Source organism: Microtus oregoni, unplaced genomic scaffold (genome assembly GCF_018167655.1).
Source record: "Microtus oregoni isolate MIOR12 unplaced genomic scaffold, Mior012 000031F_ref0000149, whole genome shotgun sequence".
NCBI lineage: Eukaryota > Metazoa > Chordata > Mammalia > Rodentia > Cricetidae > Microtus > Microtus oregoni.
In genome coordinates, this window is record NW_024543090.1 from 27,690,652 (window position 1) to 27,710,381 (window position 19,730).

General features: G+C 41.5%; 1 protein-coding gene across 1 annotated transcript in view; it reads right to left on the reverse strand.

Annotated features, from left to right (window-relative positions):
• Atp8b4 (ATPase phospholipid transporting 8B4 (putative)) overlaps positions 1-19,730 on the reverse strand; it is a 151,978-nt gene that overhangs the window by 116,111 nt on the left and 16,137 nt on the right. The window contains exons 3-5 of the mRNA XM_041679239.1: positions 15,228-15,341; positions 11,656-11,754; positions 10,662-10,723 (exon numbers count right to left, since the gene is read on the reverse strand). Of these exons, the coding sequence (XP_041535173.1) occupies positions 10,662-10,723; positions 11,656-11,754; positions 15,228-15,341 (275 nt within the window). The remainder of the gene's footprint in view (positions 1-10,661; positions 10,724-11,655; positions 11,755-15,227; positions 15,342-19,730) is intronic.

The window sequence follows — 19,730 nt, forward strand, 5'->3', positions numbered from 1 at the left end:
ATATTCAGCAGAATAGTGTAACCAAGAGAAGCTAGGTCTAAACATGCTGACGTGAAATGGGTCTAAGTTCCATTATTATTTAAAAGAGGACTGTTCAGAAGCCTGTTTGTGCATGGCAAGATCCATGTGTTGAGACAGAGGTGTTCTTATACAAGTTTTTTTAACATTTTCTTTTGTTTTTTTGAGATTGTAATATAATTACACCATTTCCCCTTCCTTCTCTTCTCCCAATCCTCATATATACCTCCTTCCTCACTCTCTTTAAAATTCATGATCTTTTTTCTCATTAATTGTCATTGCATGTGTATATGTACATGTATATGTATATACATATATGTGCCTAAATACGATATGCTCAGTCTGTATGTTACTTGTATGTATGTTTTCAGAACATTGGTTTGGATCACCAATTAGTGTACTCTTTCCTAGGAAAGACTCTTCCTCCCAGTCTCAGCATTCCTTAGTAGCCTGTAGTTCTTCATGTAGTCCTGAGGCTTGTGAGCTGTCCCATGTCATTGTTAGTGTGGCCGTTGGTGTCATCCTTGTTGAGCTCCTGCTTAGGGAGTCACGTTGGTGAGACTTCGCCGCTCTAACTTCTGGCACTCTTAGAAGACGCAATCTCACAGCAAATTCCCTGGTCTTCTGGCTCTTACAATCTTCCCTCCCCTTCTGCAGTGTTCCCTGACCCTTAGGTGGAATTGCCATATTGCAGATATTGCATCGGCCCCAGGCTCCACAACTGCGTATTTTAATTAGTTGTGGTTTTCGCTAACAGTGTCCATTTGTTGCACAGTTCAGTTTCCTTGATGAGGGGTGAAAACTACACTTACTTGTGGGAATAAAGACAAATATTCAGAGTGTAGTTAGGGGTTGTGATGGTTTAGTAAAAGCAGTGGTTGTAGGTTCTCCTCTAAGATTCCTGACTTCACTAGCACTGGGTGGTTGGCTTGGTTTCCAGTCCCAGGCATGATTTCCCTCTTGCTGAGTGAGCCTTAAGTCCAACTAGATACCTGTTGGTTACTGCCAAGGTGTGTATGTCATTCCTGAACCCTTAGGACTATCTGCCATGCATTCATTGTTTACATATATATTTTAACATGCTGTTCTAGTTTGATTCTGTTGCTATGAGAAGGGTATTGGATCCCCTCGAATTGGAGTTTCAGATGGTTGTGAGCCACCATGTATGTGCGGGAAATTCAACTTGGGTCCTCTAGAAAAGCAGTCAGTCCTCTTAACCTCTTGGCCGTCCCTCCAGCCCCATGAAAGCTTTCTTTACATGTAAGTGGCAAAGCTTCAACTAGAACCCAGCTTTAGCTATGAAATACATACCATTAATAAATCTACATTTATTGCTCATCTTACTTTGCTTTCTATATTAAGTATATCTGACCTGCTTAAAAATGTAGAAATGGGGCATGCCAGCAGTAACAATAAAAAAAAAATCACCTTTCAGTGGTTTGATATGGTTTGCTCTTCTCTGAGAACCAAATGTTTCTGGACGCAACATCCCTGATTTCTTAACACAAAATCTAACTAAAAGTAACCCCAAGAGATTATGAACCTTGTTCCTTATTAGATCTGCAGTCATATTTAGTGCTAAACAGTTTCTAAGGAAAAAAATGTTTTAATTCACTTTAAAATAAATTGTGATGTTTATCTTCTTGAGTTCCTCAGAAACAGACTAACGGAGGGTAAAATTCTTGAGTAGCTGACCACCCACCAACATGTGATGTCATCTTTCGTTAATGAATTCAAGACCACCCTAATATGGCCAGAATCATCGCTGGAAGCTATACACAATGCTTAATGTCAGGGCTATAAGGGCCATTATGTATAAACTATATATATCTAATAATCTAGAAATAGTGGAAAATATAAATCTGGTTCTTAAATAGATACATATAAATCATCCTCGACCTCTAAGACTTGAAGCACATGGATACTCTTCTAACCCCAATGAAGAGCAAAAAATGACCTCACTATTAGAGTGTTGGCCATGCTTTTGTCATCAGTAGTCCAGTGAGAAAATTGATAGAGCTGAGGGATCGTCTAATAAAGGATGTATTAACTTTCAGTCCTCAGGATATTCCAAGCTTTCCCCCATGTACAGTGAGCTCATCAGAAAACTATCTGCCTGGACTCTATTATGCTGATCCCTCTAGACTTGTCTTCTCAGAACCATGACTTCAATCAGGATTTACTGGGGGTCATAAGTGAAATATCTCTCTCGCTGAGGCTTCAGCCATTACATCATCCGCATTTCTCTCAGCACCAGGATAAATCACCCTGGTCATGAGCACCAGATAATACATCTGTCCATTGGGCCATCCGTTTTGTATCCTCGGCACCTCTGTTATGAGGAGAAACAGCGTTTAAGTTCATGTTCCCAATGTATAGACAAGTCATAGCGGATCGTTTAAACAAAAACTAGAAAATTCCACTAAAGGACCCTGTCTTCTGAAAATAACCAATAATCTTGATACCTGACAATACAAAACTCTGTTTAGAGAGGATTAGAGGCTGGAGTTAATTTTTTTTTTTATTTTGTACTCCAAGGATAAAATACTGGCTTCCTACTTATGACAGAAACCATGTAAAATGCTAAAAAGAGTACATGTTGTAGGACCACAAAGCATACACCTTACCACTAATCAACCATGGGACTTTGCTAGAGAATTCGTCTGAAACTGGAGTTTCCATCCCTGACATGTGAACCGGCACCTGACAGCCTTTCACAGTATCTGTTAGATTGCATAAACCCAGCTGGCGCTTAAACAGTCATCTTCCATGTCATTTGGGACCCTCAAATGAGACAAATTCTTAAAAGTATTTCTAAACTGTAAAGTAATGCATGCATCTAAAGTGCTGCGGCTATTTTGATTATTATTAGACACTTTGTCATAAGGATAGCAAATTGATTTTTATTGTTAGGCCTTGAAGGAGCCATCTGGGCTCACTGTTGGTGCCCTGGTAACTGTTTGTGTTTTCTCCCATCAGGATTTGTCGCCACCAATCCAGAGACTCTCTCGTGACAGTTGGGATTCTATGGCCATAACTAAATAAATAATACTTTATTTTATTCATCACGGTTAATGGCTCTTTTTTCTCTACTCTCTCTGCTTTATATCCAGAACAATAGATTCAGGTGACTTTGTTTTACCTGCTGTGGTTTAAAACACCCACCAAAGACCCATTCATTAAAGAGCTGGTCACAGCCTGTGGTGCTACTGACAGGCAAGGAAACACGGGGTCTAACAAAAGTAAGGTAGGTCACTGAGGGGGAATCTTGAAGAGGCAATTAGGATCCAGACCCATACCCCAGTTTTGCTTCCTGGCAAAGAAGAGGAGAGTGGTCTCCTCCTGCAAACACTCCTGTCTTAGTTTCCTAAGTTTCACTACAGGTCCAGAAACAACAGAGTCAGCGGACTATGGGCTAAAAGGCCTTGCTGCCTTTTTCTTCGCTCTCTCACGTGTTTCGTCCTCTAGAAGAGGTGGGGCCTGAAAAGGAGCTCCAAGTAGAAGCACTTGCCACAAATCATGAGGACTGAGTATGAATATCAATGCACACATAGCAAGCTGTATGCCCTACAAACATCTGTAACTACAGCACCGAGGGATCCAACATCCTCTTCTGGCCCCCATATGCACACAAACACACACACACACACACACACACGTGTATACTCACACAGGCACACACGTGCATACATAATTAAACCATGAAAAAACCAAAAATGTGAGGATGAATACAAATATCAAGAAGTTGTTGACAGCTATCAGGAGGTAATATGTGTGTGTGTGTGTGTGTGTGTGTATAAAGATTCATTGTACTGTTCTATTTGTGTGCCTATGTGTTTGAAAATCCAACAAAAAAATATAAGATGATGATGAAGACAGACAGACAGATAGATGATTGATTGTTTGATTGGTAGATTGATTGATTAATTGGTAGATAAATTACATACACATAAATTATATATACATAAATAAATAGATGATTGATAGATTTGACTGATAGATATTTAAAGATATATAGATAGATGATAAATAGGCAATAGATAGGTGATAGATCAATGATAGATGATAGATAATCCTACTCATGCTTACGGCCTTCACTAATACAAGCAAAGTTTATGACATTGCCATCTTACCTGGATATAACCTGTCTTTCTCTGCTATCCAGTATCTATGCAGCAACCAGAGAAATGTCCATGTTTTCCCTACAGTTTCCCTGTCCAAGGCCTCCGTGGCCTCTCATGACACGTAACCTAAATCTGAAGTTAGCATTCTTCATAATTACTCATAAGAAATGTATCTTGACTGAGCACAGTTGCTCATGCCTGTAATCCCACCACTTGGAATTCTAAAGCAGGAGGCTAACCACAAGTTTGAGTCTATCCTAGGTTTCACAGTGAGTTCAAGAACAGCCTGGGCAATAGAACGAGACCCTGTCTAAAACATAAAAATAGTAGCTGGTCTTTGTTAGCCCCTCAGAACTCTCCTTTATCCAGTACCCCAGCATTGATGGGGACCTTATTAGTATCCAGCTCATTTCCAATCTTGGGCTTTTACACTTCTTATGACTTTTACCCATGATCTTGCCATAACTATCTCCCTCTGAAACAAAATCTTACCTCTGTCAAGAGGCCATCATATCCACCCCCACTAACTCCCTGCCTCCAGCCACTACCCAGGGCATCCAACCCCAATAACTAACCCCTTGAGTCCAGTTGGTGCTGACCACACGTGCATTTGGGGTGGAGCCATTCACTCAGACATGGGGAACCTGAAATCACATTGTTTATTCACATGACTGTCTTTCTCATTGGAAAGCAGGCTAAGGCCGTCTGGCTACTTGCTTCTGTAGGGGTGCACCTGCCACGCTGTGAGTTTGGGAGATATTTGCTGAGTGGAGTAGCGATGCATATATAGTCATTCACATGTGTGTATGCATTTACACAGTTAGCTCTGGAATAAATGTAAGAAACACTTTCATATGCCTGTTCTTACTGGTGAGACCTAAGACAGTATAAGAGAGATAACACAGAGAAAAGCAAGAAGCGAGGGGCGCTGTGGATGGCTACAACACAAAACACACCAGGTTGGAGAAGAACAGCATTGCTCATTTTTTTTATAAAGAACAGACTTCAGATTTACATTTCGCATGTTCAAAGAGTCAAGCTGAATCTCTAATAGATCATGTCCTTCATTCTTCTGTCTCCAGATTCTCCAGAATAATCTGTGCCTTGAATGCACCCTGCTAGCTGAAAAAGTGAATGTGTTCTCCGAATTCGACATATAAGGAACACCTTACTATCAGCCAAGCTTGAACTAAGCAAGGGGTTGCAGTATCAATCAGTTCTTAAGAGGCTGACAAGGAAGAGTGCTGAAGAGGACTGAGTTCTAGACTGAAGTGCTGTGCACTACGGTGGCATTTACGGTTGCCATGGCAGCACAAAAGTTGATGGGAAGAGCTAGAAAGAAAGAATGTGTTGGAGTTCTGAGAAGGCCAGTTTCTGGTGTGGCTGGAAGGGGTGCTAGAAAGACGAGACTAGCCAGAGGCCACTCTGGCAGGAGTGGGTGGGGAAGCTTTAAATTAGGAATGTATTTGATCTGCGCTATTTTGTGAGAAGGAAATAGGGGGGAATGTGGGTGATCCAGCAATGCCCAATCCAGCTTGGAGAAGTGCCACTCAAGCCAACGGAAACCTTTAGGTAACACCCTAGAATACACTATTGATTTCTACAGGAGGAATGTTTTTAGAAGACAATATTTAAAATATATTCCCTCACAGAACACAAAGAAATGAGGGTCAATGTTAAATAATGAGTATAAATAGGCAAGTCACAGAAAAAAAAAGAAATTAAAAAAAACAGATAAATATGCTGGAAAACTAGAAATCAGGTGTGCAAGACTGATCTCCACACTTAACAGATTGACCCAGACTTTTAAAAGCTAATGCTCAAAGTCATGGTGATGCTGTAGGAAAGCTGCATCCATTCGTTCAGATAAGAGGATAAATGTCAGATAGCAGGATGGCATAAATGCCCTGGAAATGAACTCAACGACAGGGGATGCAAGAAGGGATACACTGCAGGTACAGAGAGAGAGGATGAAGAAAGAAAACGAAGAAGCAACAGTTAGTCCCCAACACAGTAGGAACGGGCATCCCTGCCAGGCTGGCTGCAGGAAGAGTAGCGATCCCTTAGCCGCATGAATTAATGCCCAAGGGAAAATAAGTCTTTCGAAATTCCCTTCTGTAATGAAGGGTCGAGTGTAAAAGCAGAAAGGCCAACCAAGAAAATTAGATGCTTGCTGAGTTCTCCATCTGGACAAAAAGTAGCACAGACCCTGGTGCCCACAGCATATGGAGGAGGAGACATGTCCCTTTTCCGATTTTTAATTTGTCTTGTTCCTATATGTTTAAATATATACTATACTACTTGTTTATTAAAATTTCAGCAGGATGTATTATGTGGAAGAAAGCAAATTTCCCTCCGAAATCCGGCACCTAGCAATTTAAGTCCTGGCTCCCAGATTCCAGACCGTAGTTCTGCTGAGCCAGTGTTTGCAGAGCCGACACCCCTCCACTGACGCTGATAGAGACAGTGAACAGACTGCAATCAGGGCCAGTAATTTCCAACAGACACTTAATAACTAAGTCTAGAAGGGGGGGGGGGGGAACACAGTTCTTTCCTTTTGGCAGAAAACATTATTTTTTATATTCTAAAACTATTTACAGTTCATATGGTTTCCAGACCCCCTCTCCAGAAGCAAGGGCCTCATCCCCCTGCCTGTCTCAATGCTGCACATGGGAATCCTCAGGCAGCCGGCCAGAAGAGCATTTGGTTTAAAATGAAGCCTTAAATTTAGTAGTGTGAAGGGGAAGCCAATCTGAACACACACGCCTGGAAGGAACAAGGACACCAGATGAGACTAGGGGTGAATATGAACTGTCAGCCCTACAGTTTAGGAAGCCTTGCTAGGGGAGCAAGGTCTGTAGTACAGGCACCATGGGCCATCTCTGCCCTCCATGCCGGTGACTAGAGCCAAGCCAGCCTGGTAGCTTTAACTGTCTGCCATGCTGTACTATTTTTCCTCCGTTGCTTAGAGTCCATTTCATTCCTCCAGCAACAGTCAGTTCCCCCATCCATGGCTCTCCCCGGGTTTCCTTATTTTAACAACTGGTCAGTCGCACCTGCCAGGCATTTTCTCAGCCAGGATATTTCCCAGCTTCTCCTGTGTTTAGATCTAATCTAGAAGTCACTAGCCTGCTATAGGCACTCTCTGGGCTGTAGTAACAAATCACCCTGAATATGTAGCCTAAAAGAGAAGAATGTTATTCTCTCTGTGTCAGAAACTTGAAATCTGAAAGCAAGGTGTCAGCAAAAACAGAATCCCTCAAGAGGCTGGAGGAGGTGTACGGGGGAGGTCTGCTTTCCCTGATAGCTTCTGGTGGCCCCTGAGTTCCTTTCTATGGGGCTGGGTAGCTTGAATACAGGCCTTCATGGGGGCACATTGTGCTCCTCTCTCTATCCCAAGAGACTTGTGGTTGAGTCTAAGCATACCGTGATCCAGCATCATCTTATCTCAACAACTTAATTATACCGCAAAACCAATTTTATTTCAAATAAGGCCACACCCATGGGTTCTGATGGTGGGAGGCAGATAGGCTACAAGGGCAGTAGAATGTAGAATAATCACAATTGTATCCAAAGAGAACATTGCACAGTGGAGAAAAACAGAAACAGCAAAGGCAAAGGAAACAGAAAAGTGCAAAAGCATGAAATATGAATCACATGAGTCTGGGAAGCAAGACCAAGAAAACATCTATATTTTATTTATATTCTTCATTTTCTACAGTTTCTATCCGTAGTATATTGGCCATATGTTAATTTAAAATTCATGGAGAAAATGAACCCTTTAAGAGTATCTCGGGGAACTGAAGGCAGAATGATCCAATAATAGACAGTTTTAGTGAGGAAATGCTGGTGGGGGTAAGTAGTCAATCTTATACTATCAGGATATTGCTTTGCTGTAGACAGCCTTGAGTTCAGACTGAACAAAAGTATATTTCTAAAGTTAATATTCTTACATCCCTAAGGTCTTTGGAGTTTGGGTTTTCAAAGGCTATTTGGAACCTCAATCTATCACTTTTTGTAAAGAAGAAAATGAGCCAAATTTCAAAGCTTACACGGGATCTGCTGTTTGTTTAACTCCCATCGTCGCCCATAATAAGGGCACTTGTTATGACAGCAATGGGATCCAGTTGGAGCCAAGAAAGACTCAAGCCAGACTTAGTGACAAAGCGGGGTCACACATGAGCCCCAGATGCTGAGAAAAGACAATGGGCCCGCCACACTGAACCCCAACACGGAAGGGGGAGGAGAGTAAAAGACCAGAAGACATTTCTAAGGTGGGGGAAAGTTGGAATCTCATATTGTTTGCTGAGGGGTATGGGATATGAACCTCCTCTACAAAAGCTAAGGTCAACTCCTCCGCCCTCTCTAAGGCTATTGTGTGAGTGGCTCTTTGAGGGGCTTTAACAGTTCTCTGTGCTATATAAACCTGAGAAGAAAATAGGGCTGCTACTGAAGACTCCGTGTGCAGAGCTTTGAACAGGCGACTGCTCCCTGTTATAGCTAGATGTCCTCATCTGGGGAAACAGTTGCCCTTTGGAAATTCAACCCTTAAAAATCCACCTATGCAGCACAGTCATTGGATATGATGGAAAACTGTTATAATAACTCTAACAACTTTGTGGCTTGCACACAGGAGTCAGCCCTTTGGCAAGCAGCGCCTTCTGTCCTCAAAGCTGAAAAACAGAAACTGCCCAAGAAATAAACAAGACAAGACTTTGTAAAAATGCAAGTAATTTTTTGAAGGTGAAACTTATTTTGAAATACTTTTATTATGAATTAGCAAGAAGAGGTCAAGATAAATTTTATATTTGTATTTTCACTGCATCCAAACAGCACTTCAAACTCTTCCCATGACTTTACTTTCAAATTCATTGTTAAGTTCATGAAAATATGTCTCGTTGACATTGTTTTTGTAAAACAAAATGATTCTTCTCAAGTTTTCCTTACAAATCTGCAAGCTCTTTATACAGGTTATATGATTACAACGGTATGATCATAATGTGATCATATGTAATCAGAATGGTGTGATTATAATGTAATCATATGCGATAAGAATGGTCTGACCATAATATGATCATATGTGATCACAATGGTATGACTATAAAGTGATCCACAATGGTATGACCATAATGTAAACATATGTGATTATGATGGTATGACTATGTGATCATATGTGATCACAATGGTATGACCATAATGTGAATATATATGATTACAATGATAGGACCATAATGTGATCACATGTGATCCCAATGGTGTGACCATATACAAACAATTTAGGTAGCTGGAGGTAGAAAGTACTCAGACTGTCTTCTCCCTTGTATGAACTGAAAGTCTCCACTACAATCAAAGTAAGATGATGTAACTCAGTGGAGGGTGTATCAATTCTCCCATGGGATCAAGAGTCCCAGTCTTCCATTTAGAAGATACACAGAGACATACTCAATGTGTATTATCAGCAGACATGATAAATCCATGATGTCTGAGTTTGTTGTTACTGCAGGTCCTCAATCAGAAAGTGTAAGAGCCTATCAGGAAGCAGTACAGAAGTGGAGGAAAGAAGGAATGTCAGAGCCAGGGGATAGGGGAGATGTGTAGCAAAAAGATGTCTTCTGGAGGTGACACAACCATTGCACTCATGAACTGTCTTCATCTACACAAGACTTGCACAAAATTGGGCTCCCAAAATGTTACCATAGATGGGATGGATAGTTTTACTGCTGAATTCTACAAATCTTTTAAGGAAGATTTAATACTAACACTTCTTAAACTTTTATATAGAATAGGAAAGGAACACTACCAAACTCATCCTAGGATGCCATTATACCTCTGATGCCAAAACCAGACAAAAAGAAAACCATAAACCAATCTCCCTGATAGACACGGTCTTCAACAACATGCTTTCCAACTGAACTCAAAGTCACATTAAGAAGATTATTTTCCATAAGCAAGATGATTTCACCCCAGGGATACAAGATACAGTCAATACAGCACATCAATAAATACAATAAACCACATTTAATTCCTTCACTTGGGAGGCAGAAGCAGGCAGATCTTTGTGAGTGCAAGGACAGCCTGGTCTGAAGAGGGAGGTCTAGAACAGCCAGGGCTACATAGAGAAAACCTGTCTAAAAAATAAACAAATAAGGAAGAAAAAATAAAAGAAACAAGTTCTGCTGAAACCAGGAGCAAGCAGAAGACAGTTCAGGATAAAAAAGGCTACATATGACAAACCTATAATTGGCATTATAGCAATTCCCAGCACTCAGGGAGGCAGAGGCAGGAGGATCTCTGTGAGTTCGAGGTCAGCCTGGTCTACAGAATGAGTTCCAGGACAGTCAGAGATATACAGAGAACCCCTGCCTGTGTTTCATAAAAATAAACTGCCAAAGAATTAATTTATAATAAATTATAGAAGGACAGAAATACACACTATTAAACTAGAAAGCTACCAGTCACTGAGACCTGTTTGGGAGCCCCCAGAGCTCTTACTAAAAGCCCATAGAACGAGTTTCTTACTTGCTGTTGATGAGCACTTCCGACTGCCGGTTATTCACTTGATTATCACTCTGGTGACGAAACTGGAAAATCAGAATTTAAGCAAGAACATCTTAAGTCATACTTTGTCGATCCTAACAGTAACACTGGTGTATTCTCAGTTCATCTGTTCGGACAATGTGGCTATCTGTCTAATGTGAGCACAGCTTGCGCTTGCTTTGAGCAGTCTATGGACAGCTAATCGACACCCATCTCCCTACATCTCATCCTGGCATATGCATCACCATGAAAATCGTGTGTGTGTGTATGTGTGTGTGTGTGTGTGTGTGCATGTGTGTGTGTGCGCGCACGTGCACATACTGTGTGCTAGACCCACAACTCTTAATCCTTACACATTTCTAGTTGCTTCTAAGAAGGCAGCAATGCCATTTATCTCACAGTCCAGAGACAACCATGCACAGGTTTTGAGAACTTCGACCCGGAACCAATTCCTGTTTCTTTCACATGCGCACAAAGTCACCTCAGCATATTAGTGCGCACCCCCTGATGAACAGGAGCACTTTCAGGGACTTGAAGTCTGAATTTCATAAAGTTTAATAGGAGTGAGAGATTTTCCTTTTGTATTTCAAAATGAAGTGTGTGTGTTTGCACATACACGTGCACACACATGCACCACTTTCTACTACCATCAGACCTCTTTTTCAACCTCAGATGCTATAGGTTCACTGTGTACACTGAAATATGCTCGGCACTTTATCAGGAAACAGAAACATAGCACATTAAGACAAGTGTGCTATCCATATGTGTGGGGACAGTTTTAAGCGACTCATACCAAATTGTGGGTTTGTTTAAATTTCTACATGCAACAACTGTGGGAAAACATCCTATAAATCACCTTGGTAATTATAAATCTTTCCCTCTGCCTCATGCTTGACTACCCTTCAGCAGCACTGGCTGGGTTCCCACTTCCTGTTTGACACTGAGACATCAAGCTTCCACAGGAGCGAATACCCACATAGTCGTCGGTAGCATCCTTGACAGCTGTCATGGAGATCACCAGGACCAAAGGCACGATGGTGGTGAACCAGGTCAGGGAAGAGATTTCTGGAATGAGCTGAAACGAGCATTTCCAGATGTTTAAGACGTTTTAAATTGGGAAATACATCTCCTAACCTTTGTCAACATATTATATAACACTTACAGAAATAAATTGACTTTGTTCAGCTATTTGTACCAAAGTAAACTCGCTAAAACAATTCAATTACATGCATTCAACTGCAAAACATATAGAGAAATGCCTTCCTGCCAATTTTCAGATTTTCTGTGGTGTAGGAGGCCCTTCTGTATTTGTGTTGCTTTCATTGGTTATTAAAGAAACTGCTTTGGCCTAGTTGATAGGGTGGAACTCAGGTAGGTGGGGAAGACAGAACAGAATTATGGGAGGAAGAAAGCAGAGACAGGCAGATTGCCATGATTCTCCTGCCCAAGAGGGATGCTGGTTAGACTCATGCGGGTAAGCCACAGTGAATTAGTGATACACATTAATGGAGATGGGTTAAACTAATATGTGAGAGTTAGCCAATAAGGGGCTGGAAATAATGGGCTTGGCAGTGTTTTAATTAATACAATTTCTGTGTGATTATTTCAGATGTAAGCTATCAGGGCGGCCGGGACAAACAAAGGGCCCCCGTGTTCTCAATACAACAATCTGACAAAAATTAAAAATAAATAAAAACTTGAAGCTAAGTGAGAAGCCGGCTCCTGAGTTGCTTCACAGACACACATCTGTCGCTAGTCTGCTGCACATTGCAGATCCTTCAGCGTCTCTTCTCAATTTTTAATAAGTTACCGTCTCCTCTTAATAACACTTGCCAGAGGAGCCTTTGTTCCTCACCCTTGCAAAGGTTAGGCAGGTGTTTCCATCTTAATAATTGAATGCTCGGAAAACTCAGTTACTTTCCATGCTAGAACGTTTTGTACAAAGCCATGGGTTACAAATCCACAGAACTAACAGTCCCCCGACTGTGCACACCAGAATACACTGTGAATGGTGACCCAGTGTCAGATGAAACAGAGCTGATATCACGTCCTTATTTTCCTACCCAATTCTATAGCTCGAGCATCTAAGGCATTGAAAACTCTAGCAAGAACACACACTGCTAAAATATGCACCCAGATCTCTTTGACCCCCACACTATCCCTCTGTGCCTGTATCTCCAGCACTACCACCTACGACAAACGCGGTAACAAGCATGTGATCCTCTTAGACTAGTGGTTTTTGTTTTTTCAAATCAAATCACATTCGCTTGGGATCTCCTCCAGAGCTGTTAGGCAGGATAGGGTCCAGTAGAGACTATAAATAGGTCCCATAAATAATTCAAAACTAAACCAATTTTATATAACAGATTTTTAAACTTCAAAAAAATCCCTGAGGGCTATGTAACAGACACAAACTCCAGTGTCCTACATCACACTAGGTGACTGTAGGACAAATAAGCAACCAGAAGACAGGCGTTTAAGGGGCTGGGGAGGTGACTCAGTGGTTACGAGCGTTGGCCGCTCTTCCAGAGGACCTAGGTTCAATTCCCAGCACCCACATGGCAGCTCACAACCATCTGTAACTCCAGTTCCAGAGGCTCTAACACCCTCATACAAGCATACATGCACGCAAAACACCAATGTATTTATTCATTTGTCTATTTATTTAAAAAAAAAAAAGCTAGGTGCTCAAGGCTTCCCAACACAAAGAACTGACCAATGCCTGGGGATGCAGAAAGCTACTTCCCTGACTTGATGGCACAATGTGTTCATAGTCTGAATTCTCACACTATACTTCATAGATATAGTATATTATCTCATGCTAATTCAAAAAATAACTTTAAGAGAAGAGACACAATTAGAAAACAAAACCAAAAGGTCCCTGAAGATGCAGCAGAAACACTGGGTGGGTAGCAGAAAATCCCACCATTCTCTGCTCTTGTTAATCTGTGACTTTACCCATCATCTCTCCTCCGTGGCTCCCAGATATTCACCAATAAATAATATTAAACCAAGCCATCTCAAATGTCCAGAATATAAAATTGTGTGAACAAAGGCCTGGGACTGTAAGCAAGAATGCCACTAGAGAAATAAATTCAAAATTCTACAATGGTATGAATGGTCACATCAAGACTCCAAAAGCAATTCAATGACACTGGGGGGGGAGAGAAACTGGGTCTTCATTTCCTTTCATGAATAGCAGCTTGTTCATTCATCAGGTTCTTTTGGTTGGTTGGTTGGTTGGTTGGTTTTATTCGGTCTGGTCTGGTTTGGCTTGGGTTTGGGTTTTCTTTTTGTGTGTTGTTTTGTTGTGGTTTATGCACAGTCAGTATTCACTTATTCTCAACTGTATCTTTTTTGCTTAGGGAGCTTTCCAGTTCTCCAATTTTAGTTCTTTTACCTTTAGTGAGCTGACTCCATTCTGATTCAGGTTTTGACTCATGCTCAAGATAATAACTGAACCAAATTTTTGAGCAACAGTGATTAGCTTAGGAGATGAATGCAATCAGAACTAATACCAACAGAAAAGTGATATTTTCTTATCTCTCTCTCTCTCTCTCTCTCTCTCTCTTTCTCTCTCTCTTCTCCCCCCCCCTTCCTTTCTTCCTTCACAGGAGCTAGACAGCTTGGAAGGTAGATTGCGAAGCTGGCAGGAATACCAGATAGGTGAGACCTGACAATATTGAAGGAAACAGAAAGAGAGCCGTGTCCTACTGCAGTGGCTACTGTTTTTTAATTCAGTCACACATGAAAAAAAATAAAGCTTGGCATATATTCATCATCTGCTGAGGCTAAAAGAGATCTCTAGCACTTACCATCAAAAGATTAGCACACAGAGTTTATTGCTCAACACTGGTCATCTCACAGCCAAGTCAACCTCACAAATCTTATAAATAGCACAACCTTCTTCTGGGTCTATCAATCTGATTTATTAAATCATCCAAAACAAAAACTGATGTGTGTATAAATCTTTCTTGATATATGCCTTTTTCCTTTCCTAAATGCCAATAAAAGTTGACATTTCATTTAAGCTCGATTTTAGTTCAATGGGGGGAGGTTATTATTGACCAATTAATGACTCCAAACTATAAAAAGTCACCCTACAGTGAAATAACATATATTAGGCATCATTTACTTTATAAACAAACACAATATGCTGTTGTTCTTGGACCAACGGGAAATTTGTCAAGTTCCACAACCTCTGCAATCTTAGGAGCCCTGCCCTGTCAGTGTAGGAGAATTGATAGGGAAAGGAAGAAGGTCATGAGTAGCAATTGTTAGACTTCTATATGGTTCAAATAAAGATACATATTAGAATGACCTAGGTGTTTAAGCTAAGATGAAGGCACTATTTTTGCTTTATTTATTCTTAGCCCTCTCTATTTTTAAGATGAAAAACAATAATAACATTAAAACTCTAATGTTATTAAAACTTTAAGAGTGGTCCTATGCAATCATGAATGTTTACTGAGTAAAGTGACTTATGTTTTAGAATTATACAAGTACTTTCAACAGATAGATAATGAAGAAATACAGTGTAAAGATTACCTGTAGTATCAGGAGAAAAAGGAAATAGGCATTCGCCACTCTTTGGAACTGTTCAAATAAATTAATTGGCAAGAATGTGAGAACGTTGTACTTGGACGTATGAATACGATTGTCCTGAAAAAGATAGCGTCGTGTTAGTTGAAACCAAGGCACTGCCTGATATGACTCTTCCACATACAAGCCTGGCACTGCTATGCCACAGCAAGCCAGCGCAGTTAGTTATCTAGGAAGTCCTAAGCTCCACGTAGCCAAGACCATCACATCTGCCAAGATAACACTGCCCTAACTCTAGGCAAAATGACCCAGTATCAGATCACCCATGTAGCCATGGGTTATCACACACAAATTGGCTTCTGAGATTTTTCCCTTCTTATGCACTCTTAAGTAGATATTGCAGGAGTGCCGCTGTCTTGCTTGAGTATCCCTGAGCTCGTGCTGGGGTGCACAGACTGAGGGCATTTGAATGATGATCAATCTGATCTATCACCCTTTGGGAAACTGACAAGGGATTTTTTTTATTTTTTTTTAAATTTATTCTTTGTGTCTTTTACATCATGCATCTCCATCCAGTTCATCTCCCCATCCCTTTGTATCCACCCTTTGCCCTTGCAACCTGCCCCTCCTAAAATAAAATAAAAAAATTTAAGAAAAAGAAAGGAAAATCTTGTCGTGGAAGCTGCAGTGTGACCCAGTGAGTCCAAATATCTTTACTTGCGAGTGTTTCTTGCAAAGAGTCATTGGTCTGATTCGAGGCCTCTGGTTTCTACTACACAGATACTGGGCCTTCACTGGGACTCCTCTTGTTGCCCTGTGTTGTGGAGCTCCTACAGTTTTGCATCTGCAGGACCTGCCCCTTTTCATGCTCCAGCAGATCATAGATGGGGTGGATGCCCTGTTTCTGGGCCTGGAGAGTAGCAGAGTTGATCAAACCGCCAGCTCTCCCCTATCCTCACCAACACGGGGACCTCTCCAGCATTGCCCCTACTAGTTCACCCTATATAGCAATAAGCAAAGGGCAAGGCTGGTTCTCTTGCTTTCATGCCCTAGGAGCCAGCTCACCCACATCTACACCACCAGGGCCAGCTCTACTGTGTTGCCCAGGTGAGGTGCAGGGACCACTCTCCTGAGTATTGCAGTGTGGAGGCCCAAAAATGTGAGCCTATTTCCACCTTGACCAAAGGTCAGAGAGTTGGAACTTACCTCTAGTCCTTCACAATTATTGTGCTTCTACCCCAAACAAAGGTTCCACCTAGATTTAGGTGGGAGAGTTCTGCTCACTCAAGGTTATTGTCAACAAGTGTGGCTAATAGCCAGAGATCTTGGATTTCAAGAATAGAGAAGTAGATATGTTTCTACTTCAAACTAAGACCAACTAGGTTCCAACTAAGTTCCAGTTCCCTTAAGGAGATAACTTTGGATTCCACCCAGGGAGTGGTTTGCCTACAGAAGGTTTCAGTCTAGGTTGTGAGCATGACTTGTTTTGTTCTAGCAACAGAATGTTTAATTATGGAGGTATCCCATGACCTTCAACTGGTCTGTTCATGTCCTTGTGTCACGGTAATCCAGTCTTTTGTCTTACTCCTATCTTTTGGGGCCAGGGGTATTTTAAGCAATTGGAAATTAACTGTGCATGAATTTCAGTACTCACTGGAATTCCCTCCCAATATTATCCTATATGTTTCTCCGTTTTATTACTTTCATTCACATCTTCGTATTCTTTATGCTATTTCTAAATTCCCACACCTCTACCCTGGCAAGAGGCATTTTTGTCAAGGCTGGTCCCCAACACTGCAGCTGGTGAGGGTCATGAATAGCTCTCTCACTCTTAGGACCTCAGGGCCAGCTCTCCCAGCTGTCACAGGTGGTGAGGGGGGCATCTCTTCCTCGCCAACACCACCATAGGGAAGATGAGGGGTGGAGCCAGATCTCCTCCACTCACTTTCTCGGGGCCAGCTCACCTGTGCCCCTATCAACAGGGACAGTTCTACTGTGCTGCCCAGGCAAGGTGCAGGGCCTGCTTCCCCGAGAGCTACAGTTGGTAAGGGGAGGGGGATAACTCTCTCGCCTGCCACAGATAGCAGGGTGAGGTGGGTAGGACAAGGAATTTCTACCTCTGGACATCTTCTGGGATACTTGCAAGGTAGCCTGTCCTCAGTAATGGAATTACTGGAAACAATCTTTATCTTCACTGTTATCTCTTGCTCTAAGCCAAGGCAAGGCCCTTGGGTCGCAAACGCCAAGTCTGAGGCCTTTCCTGGCGACCACAGTACAATACTTGAATGCTGCTTCTCAGTGACCTTTTATAGCTATCCCTTCCTGGCCACCCTTTGCAGAATCCACCCCGACTTCTCTACATCTGTGCTAAGATGCAGTGCCTGCATCCAAATGCAAAATACAAACATGGCCAATAGCAGGGCTTTGTTATCGGGTGTTTTGAACCTGCCCTGACATTCCATTAGCGTGGTGGAAACTGCATCTCACAGTGTTTCCATATTGAGTTTTAATCACCTGAAATGACCTAAGGGTGATTAGGAGACACACTTAAAGGTAAGTGTTCCATAGTCTCCCTTGCCTCCATTTCCTGACTCAAAATCTTTAGATGTGAGTATAACCCACAGTAATCACGGAAATGGGGAAGAAACTATAAAAACTTCTATTAAATCAGTTTTCTTTCCTAAGCATTTAGTTTTAATATCAATATGAAAAGTCTTTCATGTGTCCCTAAACCATTATTTCAACTAGCGTGCATTACCAAGAGCATGAAATACGCCTTACAACTTTGTGCTGTCAGGAAGATTCAAATGCATGTGTTTTGTGTGTTCTTATAAAGCTAAAGACAAATACATTAAAAAAGGACAAGTCCACAGGAAAAGAACTTATTACTGAAACAATAAAGCCTGGGATGTAACCAATGACCTTTCAGATTGACACAGCTCTCTGTTCGGTCATTATATGAAATACAGGGGGCTGGGAGAAACTCAACTAGTAACGTGTTTGCCTTGACACACAAGGGTCTGACTTGATTCCCAGAACCCAAGTCCAAAAATAGGGGTAGGGAAAAGGTGTCACTTGTAATCTCAGCATTGGGGAGGCAGAGACAGGCAGGTGCATGGGGCTCACTGGTCAGTGGACCTAAGCCTACTTGTCAAATTACAGTACAGTGAAAGTCCCTGTCTCAAAATAACTGACTAAACATGGGTAGCACACATGTGCATATGTACACACATACTCTATATATACTGTAATGAATATGTTTTATTCATCTCTGTATGAATCTTTGAAAATATATTAATTTTTATTTAAGCATTTGTAAGTCCATTTATCTACATTCCCATGTAGTTTAATTCTATCTTGCCCACAAAGATAGTATAACAAGATTGAATAATAAGACATGATAAAGTCCAGAATCAATACAGCAAGGACAAAGGTCCTCCCACTCCCCAGTTAAAGCCTCCCTGTTTTTCCCTTCATGTAACCGCTATCCTGCTGGTCTCCTCTCTAGTGCTGCCCCCCTTCCTCCCACGTTCTCTTTGCTTTCCCCATTTCCATTGTTACTGTGGCTTATACTCACAGCTAAAGATCTGGAGCCAGGAGATGCAGGTGAGAGAGAATACGCAACACTTCCCTTTCTGGATTTGGGTTACCTCACTCGATATGATACCTTCAAGTTCCATCAATTTAACAGCAGATTTTGTGGTTTAATTTTTCTTTAGAGCTGAATAGCATTTATTGTGAATTATGTATATATAAGTAAGACTAAGGTTGTTTGAAAAAGTCATGAGGAATCATTATTTTATATTTACTTAATTATAAATAATACACACGTGTGTGTGTGTGTGTGTGTGTGTGTGTGTGTGTGTGTAGTTTAAATGAAATTATATCAGTTGGGACGATAACGGCTCCAAGACCCAAGATCCATAGACTATCTAAATAAACCAAACCCTAGCAACAGGCATAAGAAACCGCCTCTCAAGTAGTCAGTCAGGGGAGTCCAAGAGATTTCTAGAACAATAGAGGCTATTGCTGCTTCCTTGGTTGGCTCCCAGAAGTTGAAGAGAAGTCTCTATTGCTGAAGATATCATACGCTTTGGACACAAGACTTGGAGCTCTCAAGTTTGATCTCACCAGAAAGCCTCCTCCCTGTAGACTAGCTCTCATGGAACTGGAAGACGCTTTGCAAGCTGCTGGGGTGGGAAAACATTTGATAGCTCTACGTGAGCTATTATGCCTATGAATCACAATAATGGTCAGTATGGCGAGCTATCTCTAAAAGCGCAATTGTAGTGTCGATGTCTTGTCAATAACCAGGAGCTGTTTAATTGGTCTTAAGGTCCACAGGAGGGGAATGATGCCTGGTACTGTAAACCTAGACAACCATGCCTGGCTAGTGAGATCAGAGATCTCGGAGGAGGACATGCTGCTGCCACTTTCCTAAACCAGTACCTAAACTAGCTGCATTCTAAATAGTCATCCTTACAGCTACAGATGAGTTCACCCTTCATC